Here is an 8397-nt window from a genome sequence, read left to right as displayed (position 1 = left end):
AGCTGGAGCAGCTGCTCCTGGACGGGCCGTGGCGCAACGAGAGCGCCCTGAGCGTGGAGACGCTGCTCGACGTGCTCGTGTGCCTCTACACCGAGTGCAGCCAGTCGGCGCTGCGCCGCGACAAGTATGTGGCCGAGTTCCTCGAGTGGGGTGAGTGACCCTGCGGGCCCCCGGCGGCCCTCCCCGTCATCCTGTGCCGGGAGCCACATCCTCCGTCCCCTCTGCCCCCGCCGGGCCGTCGCCCTGGCCGCTTCCTAGACCCACCCTCGGAGTCTGGAGATCATTTCCTGCGGCGCTCCCCGGGACATCCGCCCCGCCCCCGCCTCGCCCCTCGCCCTTGGGGTCCCCAGGAGGCCTGAGCGCCTGTCCTCGCCCCCAGCCGCGTGTGTGCTTTGCGGCTCCGGCCACCCGGTGGGCCCCTCCCTGTGGGCATCCCCTGGGAACCCAGCCCCGACGACCCTCGGTGACAGCCTCTACACATCCCTTCGGTGTCCAGGCCCTGGTTACCCTCTGGCACCTCCAAGGGAATTTTGAGGTTACAAGCCTTGTTTTTGTGTGTGCCATGCAAGAGCAAATTGATAGTTTTTCTCTTCGTTGTAATTGTGCCACACCCTTGTTGCTATTTGGGCGGTAGCTGGTACTGTCACTTAACTATTTTTCGTCTGATCTTTCCGTGCCCCCACTAGTTCATTCAGGGATCTAGAGTGCTGTGATCGTCGATCAGCTGAGCTATTATGCTTCGTTAGGACAAAAATTTGATTAAACCCTGTAGTCATATTAGGATTCCCAAGACTTTCTCAGGACCCACACCTCTGACTGGTAGGAGGAAGCAAGGCTTAGGTTTAGGCCAAATCCTGTGAAGATCTTAGCTTTGAGTCCTGTGCATTATTGGGCTAGCATTGTGCAGTTTGAACTGGGAATTTCTACTCTTTGGGGCTAATCCAGTTGGTATTTACATGAGGAGGCAATTAAGTGCGTTCCATATTCGGGTCTACTACTTTGCTACACGGTAAATGGAGTTTGGAATTTTGTTCACACATTAAAACTTAAGCTGCAGTATCTAAAGGGCTTCTGTGTGTTGCGCTTCAGTGAGGCATTACTCCATGCTTGTGAGAGACATCTTGTGTGCTTTGTTTCATGGGGCACCATCCTTGGTCCCACCAGAGACCAAGGAACTGTAAAGGGACATAAATCGGGAGTACGGCCTTTCCGGGTCTTTTATCAATAATTTCCAAATGGATAATTAACTGACTTCACAGTTGCTTTGAAAGAGAGGTGTTTGGTGCATGTTATGATCTGAGCCTTCTTAGTATTGTATTTGTCTTTCCATTCTGAGCCCTGGATCCTGAAATCCAGAGTCCCTCAGTCAGATTCACCTGTGTGCACAGTAGGTGAGATATGTGTGCCAGAGAGAAGGAAGCAGAGGGAAGATCGGTTTAACTGATAAGGTGTGGTCCAGCTGGCCAGAAGGCTGGGCATTCTTAGCGCCAGGGTCCTGTAGGCTTCGGGCTTTCTGAAGGAAGCTGCTCTCAGCAGGTGAGGTCAGACCTCTCCACATGTAAATAGATGCTGTGTGCTGAAATATAGATATATTTTCAAAATCGGCTCTTTGAAACTGTGATTACAAATAAATTACATTCTCTTAAGAACTCAGTTTGCACCAAAGTGTAAATTTTACGGAGTAGAATGGGCTTAAATATACAGTGGCATTTGAACGCAGTAGTCACTTATTTTAGAGGTATGCTTCTTACTCTCACGTATGTTAATAAGTACACCATTGTAACACTAAAGTGGCATGTTAGTAGGGAAGATAAGTGTTCAGTGTTACTTGTAATCATCTAGTTATTTTGATGGGAAGCAAAGAATGGTCTAATACAACTTCATAGAGCATTATTATTTACCCTACTTTCCAAGTGGCACACCTGGAGATGTGTCTAGGCTGCAGCCTGTGGGTTGTTGAGTTTTTGGGTTCACCATGCTGTTTGAGACCTCTGATCTATTGCTTCCTGTTGTGTGGAGAGCCAGCCTCTACCTACCTTCTAAATCTTGCTAGATATCTAACGACAATTACGTAGAATTGAAATTTTGAGAAGAAAAACAGCTTGATTCAGGCCAAAATTTGAGATTTACTGGGAATTTTTGCGCAGTTTGGAAAATATAAGTAATACACTTTTTCAGTTTTAAGAGATTGTTATTTCTGGCTCTTATTTTTATATTACTACAAGTGGTTATATGGGATGAATCATGTCAGCTTTCATTTTTTTTTTTTTTAACTGGAAATTGAACTCAGGACCTTGCGCTTGCCAGGCAGGCGCTTATGCTGCTGAGCTGTATCCCCACCAATGTCAACCTTCATTGTAGGATTTTGTCTTTAATTTTCCTTTGGTTATGTTTATAGTTTAATTATTTTCCTCTCTGAAATTCTGGACCTTAATTAAAAGTTGGAAATACCCTGTTTTGGATGTGTATTTCTTTAAGCTATTTTTTAAAATATATATTTGATACCATTTGAAGCAGAGCATATAAACTACTTTAAAATTTCCATTAGCAAACAGAAATAAACATAAATAACTCAATGAGGTAAATGTAGTGTCTTTCGTCTTTGTTGTAGAAAAATGCTTTTTCCTGCGTTAAGAGCCTAAGTATGTGAGCTAGTGTCATATTTGACCTGCACTGACATTTGAAATCTCAGTGTGTCCTCACAGTGGTCCTCCACCCTGGCCCCTGGGTAGCCTGGCGGCATCTCCGAGTGGAGGCTTCCCAATTCCTGTTCTCCGACTTCATCTTTTGCCATGTGCCCCCACTTACTGAGTAGAACTAATATTCCTAGGCCTCTGGTTCCTTTCCTCCTTTGTGGTTTTTGTGATGGCGTTCTCCAGTAAATGTAACCTCCAGCAGCTGTCTGGGAGGGCGTGTGTGAGTGAGGAGGCCGGTGAGTTAGGCTTGCCTGATGGCGCTAACCATCTCTAAACATATTGGAAACTCACTGGTTTCTCGAAATAAAATGTGCAGCATGGGAACATTTTTTTTAAAAAAGATTTAAGGTTTAATAAGTCCCAGATTACAGGGAAATAAGGGACTGCGTGATAAAATTTAGGTTGACATAATTTAGGTATTGTAAATAGCTCTTTGAAACTCCCATCGATGCTGACTATGTGGTGTGAGACTGGACAGTTGAAGCCATTAAACCTTAACAAGCCTGTCTTGCCTTTTCTTCTCGCCTCAAACCTCTTCATGGACGTTGGGCTTTGAAGTGCACATCAGTGTCTACGTTCAGTCTTTAAGTAAATAAAAGTGGAATTGAAGACGCGTTGTTACCCTAGGGCACACTGTGTGGGCTGCCTGGACGAGCCAGTGCTGGGCAGGGGCAACTCAGATGCGAGTCCAGAACACATAGGACTGCGGGCTGGCAGGCAGCTCCTCTCTGGGCCACTCATGCCTGGCCTCTTGTCCCCAGTGTGCTGTCTGCTGACATCAGTGATGCAGGACCGGAAGGCCTGTGGGCAGGACTATTAATTTGAGACTGGCAAACACACCAAGATGATCTGTGGGGCTTCTTGGTAGGGAGTAGGTTCTGAGACTGATGAAGTGAGTGAGGGGCTCTTGCTGCATGAGACCAAGTACCACTTCTTTCTTTTTTTTTTAATCAAAAAGAGGATATATAAAATAAAAAGAAATTTTGAATGAATTAAAAATATCCTTAGGTTACATTGTAACCATGTAATCTTATCCCAAACTCCATAACAACATCTTAGGACCCTTTGAGGTTTTGTTCTTGGATTTCTAGGATGTGGAATAACAGGATTTTAAGGTTTTGTTAAGTTTCTGTGGGAACCTTGCACTCATGCCCTCTTACTGATGAAATTCAGGAAAAATGCATACTTTTCCTCAATCTAAAATCACAGGTTAGCCAAGTGTTGGGGTGGACACCCGTAATCTTAGCACTCAGGAGGCTGAGGCAAGAGGATGACTCAGTTCAAGGTCAGCCTGAACTACAACACCCTGTCTCAAAAACCCAAAAATAAAGAAATAAAATAAAATCACAAATGTTTTGACATTGTGAACTATATATGGTCATCTTCCCTTTCCCCTCATCTGTCAATGAGCTAAGTAAGTCCCCATCCCCCTACATACGTATATGGTAATCTTTAGGAACCTTTCATGTATTTAAAATCTAACAGAAAAGCATTTTGTGTGCAAATCAAATAGATACTTATGAGGTAAAGATCACTCTTCTCAGTTTGATTTTAAACAATCTGTGTTGAGGACTGGGGTTTTTGCTCAGTTTTATTGATTGGTAAGTAACTGGCAACAAAATTGCTTTTAGATTAATTTTCAAAAAGAGACATTTGAATTGAATCATGGTACCTCTTTGGAGAATACATAGAACTTCGAAAGCAGTGCCTAACATTATTGAGCTGATGCTTCCTTGACCTTCGGAAGACTTGAGGGTTTTGAGAAATCATGATGTGCTCCTGTCCTGCTCCTTGCTCTCCCTTGGTAAGCCAGGCTCTGAACATTTCAGGACCATTTCTGAGCAAGGAGCCCAGGTGTCTCTCCTCACCCAGCCTTGGCCTCAGGTCTCAGGCCAGCTTTGAAAGATCTCTGTTTATTTTTGCCTTTTCTCTCTGTTCCATCAGCAGTGGACTTCCTGAAGCACTCAGGTCTTAGACCTGAAATGTCTTTCCAACAGAAAGTTTAGGTGACCTCTGCCAGATCATTTTCATGGTTCCTCACCTCATCGCTCCACCTTTCAAAAGCTTCTGTCATGGCTTCATATTCTGGTGCCTTTTTAAAACTCAGGTGTGAAATCCACAGGCCAGTGTTCAAAATTAAAATTAGCTTAAAAGGATACATGTGATCTTAGTTTTAGACATTAAGGTTTAACAGCATGTCTGACCATACTCTGGGGTGATTTTCTTTAAATACAATTTTACCTTTACTAGCATATTTCCTTAGTTTGAAAAGCCAAGTAGTACTCCAGAGTGGTAGCACAAAGCAACAACCCGCTAGGCTTGGACTTCCCATTGACAGCCACTTTTTACTCCTCTGTTTCTGCAGTACCCACTGAATTAGAATCACATTCAGCTGTGGATAGTAGAGACGAGAATCAGGGCCTTACATAAAGTCAAGGTTGATTTCATTCTGGTAGCATGGCCCACAGGATATTGGTTCAAGAAGTGTCTGGGGCTTGGGTCCTGCCTGCCCTGAGTCCAGCCACCTCCTTAGGTCTTGGTCCCTCTTCCACAAACTAGGTGGCAGGGTGGAGCTCTGTTACCAGGAAGACCCTTCGGTATAGATGGTTATTATTTATTTATTATTTAACAGTTCTTCCCTCAAATCCATGTTTCAGTATAGCTTCTATTGCCAGTTTCAGATTTTTCAATTTTTTTCCCCATGCTAGGGATTGAACCCAGGACCTTGCACATGGCAGACAAAGGGTCTCCCACTGAGCTGCATCCCCAGACCTATTTTTCCATTGTAGATGTTATCTGTTGGAAGAGGAGTCTGTAGAATGCTTGGACAGCTCTTCTTTGTCCACTGGCCATACCTTTTTTGCTTTCTTCCTTTGTTTCCAAATATACTTTAGGTATATATTCATTAGGTGAATGTCATTACAACTAAACCACCAACCATACAATTAATTCCTGGTTTTAACTAAGGAAATTATTTTTGTGTTATTGGAATGAATTATCATTCCTTTCCTTTAGCTAGCTTTTCAGTATATAGTCAGGAATTTTGTCCAAGGCTTTTATTTTATTTTTTAAATAGAGGAAGACAATTTATTTGGAGAAACGTAGAAAAAGAGATGATACTCCAGAAGAGTAGGGGACATCAGGAAAGCAACACCCCCCCCTTTTAAATACAAGCCAACAGTCAAAAACCTCAAGTAATCTGTTGCTTTTCATGTCTTCTAGAATCTTCCTGTTTCAGCCTAGGTCTGTTGTAGGCCTGCTACTGAACAGTCATCCCCAGATTTCTTTTCATTCCTAGTGGGAGTACTTTTTATTTCTCTCCTCTGTTGAATTCCCCTTTCTGGATTCTACGGCTGTTTCCTCCAAGTGGGTGTTTTTCTGTAGTCTCCTGAGAACTTTCAGCAGAGGTGGATGTTTGCACCCTGGCCTGTCTGACACTCTTTTCCTCCCTGCCGCACACTAGGGTGGCAGCTTGTGGCAGGTTAGAGAAGACTTTCTTCAGGTGCTGGCCATCACCCCCACTGCTGGCTGCCTTCCGTGTGTGCGAGGAGTCCTGGGGTGGACCTCCTTTACGTCTGCAAGCTTCCAGGGCATTCAGTCTGTGCAGTGTTCCTGCATTTGCTCTTCTGGCTGGAGTCTTACATCTTTAGCTTTGGTCTTGGGTGTCTCCATTCTGTTCTTGAACTTCTGTTACTCCGATGTTGGACCTTCAGGAGTTCTGTTAATTTTCTGTTCTTCCCCTTGTTTTCATTCTTTTTTTTTGTTCTCATATTTGGGAGACAACCTAAATTTTATATCCCCCTGGTCCCCTTTTTTTGTACTGTCTATTGAACCCTGGGCTTTCTCATTGAGTTACATCCTTGTTTGTTTGTTTGTTTGTTTTGGTTTTTCTCCGGTACCGGAACCGAACTCACGACCTTGCGCTTGCCAGGCAGGCGCTTTGCCGCTGAGCTAAATCCCCAGCCCCTACATCCTTTTTTTATTTTGAGACAAGGTCTTGCAAAGTTATTAAATTGCCTAGGCTGGGTTTGAAATGGTAGTTCTCCTGCCTCAGCTTCCCAGTGTGCTGCGCTTACAGGTGTGTAACACCTGGCTAACTGTTGTGAGCACACATTTATGTTACACATGGTTTTCTTTTCTTTTCTTTTCCTTTCTTTTTTTTGGTACCGGGAATCAAACTCAGGACCTTGTGCTTGCCAGGCAGGCGCTTGTGCCACTAAGCTATGTCCCCGGCCCTCCTTTCCTTCTTTTCCAGTTCTGGAGACTGAACTCAGGGCCTCTTGTATACCAGGCAAGCATGGTACCACTGAGTTACAGCCCCAGCCCCTGGTATTTTCTTTTGTTTCCTGTGTTGTCCTTTTTTTCTGAGTTAGGAGTTCTTTTTCCCCAGTGTCCTGCTTTGAGTTTTGCTTGGTCTCTTTATGGCAGTGCTGGTGATTATTGACTGACTCCATAATTGAGTGGGTGGCTGGGACTCCTTGCATATTGACTGGAAGCATTGGCTCACCATTAGGAAATAGGGCACAGGCCCTGCCAGTCTGCGGGGCACTGCCAGGAGTTGGTAATATAATTCTTTCTCTTGGCCCTGAAAGTTTCCCCAGAGAAGAGTTTCCTGCCTTCTGCCTGAGAGTAGCAGCAGGCTGGCTTCCCGAGGTGGAGGAGGAGCTGGGTGGGTCTGGGGTCCTGTCTCCTGCCCGCTGCTATCAGGCCTCGGGGTGGTCCCTGAGTCTTTTCACCCACATATGCAGTGCGGTTGTGCTGTACCCTGTGCCATGGTGCAGCATTGCCTGCATCCTGCTAGTCCGCTCCTCATTCCACTGATATGTCTTAAGGACTCAGGATTCCCAGGCACTGGAGGGTGAATGGAACGAGAGTCCTGTTTTCCGGGAGCTCAGGTTGTCTTGGAGGCTCTGTTGGGCTGGGGTCCCTAGCTGATGCGGAGATGGGGCTGAGTGCTGTGTGCAGGGCTGCACTGAAGGTGCCCAGCACACACCCTTTGCTGGGGATGTCGCTGCTTCTGTCCTGTGCAGTTGCTGGTTCATCCTCAGAAGGCTTCCCCAGTCCGTGAGTAGGAGGAAGGAAGGGAAGAAAGGGAGGCAGCCTGCACAGGCATGGAGGAATGTTACGGGATGCAGAGGCAGGGAGGTGCACTGAGTGCACTGAGAGCCTGCAGGCCGAGGCCGGTGCCTGGACAGCATCTGCTCCTCAGGTGGCCGGAAGGCGGCGGGGCGGGGGTGCTGCTGCGGCTCAGGGATTGTGTGTTACACAGTGACCTTGCAGTGACGCCGTGCTGGGCCTGCTTAGCTCCAAAGCTTTGGGTGTGAGAGAAGTCACCAGTTGAAAACAGACAATAGCGGAACAAGAAATGTTCCTGCCTCTGGCCTGTTTTCCAGAAACATAATTAACAGGAATGAAGTCCAAAGGTGAATAGACCTTCCTTTACCACAATACCTACAGCTAAGTTTTTAAGGCTGTTGCTGTGTTGTTTGTCATCCTTGTTAGTGTGAAAGAAGTGAATTGAAATAGTTAATTTCTCTGTCATTGTCTAAAAATTTGAATCAGTGCCAGAATTTTTAAAAAAATATTTTAAAACAGTATGGAAATTTACCCATATAGAGAAAAAGATAATTTAAAATTTTTGACTACTAAAGAATTATTTTTGTAAGTGAATAAGAGTTTGTTCTTTTTTTTTTTTTTTTTT

The 8397-nt window shown here is 45.2% G+C and overlaps 1 protein-coding gene across 1 annotated transcript in view; it reads left to right on the top strand.

The window, feature by feature from the left end:
* The window catches only part of Cdc42bpb (CDC42 binding protein kinase beta (DMPK-like)), a gene marked incomplete at its 5' end in the record, with an annotated part of 89533 nt that continues 81136 nt past the window's right edge, over positions 1-8397 (top strand). Inside the window, 1 exon segment of the mRNA XM_013507874.1 lies at positions 1-150. Coding sequence (XP_013363328.1) covers positions 1-150 — 150 coding nt within the window.

The sequence above is a fragment of the Chinchilla lanigera genome, unplaced genomic scaffold (assembly GCF_000276665.1).
Source record: "Chinchilla lanigera isolate Chin_1 unplaced genomic scaffold, ChiLan1.0 scaffold00137, whole genome shotgun sequence".
Taxonomy (NCBI): domain Eukaryota; kingdom Metazoa; phylum Chordata; class Mammalia; order Rodentia; family Chinchillidae; genus Chinchilla; species Chinchilla lanigera.
This window is presented reverse-complemented; position numbering and strand designations above follow the sequence as displayed.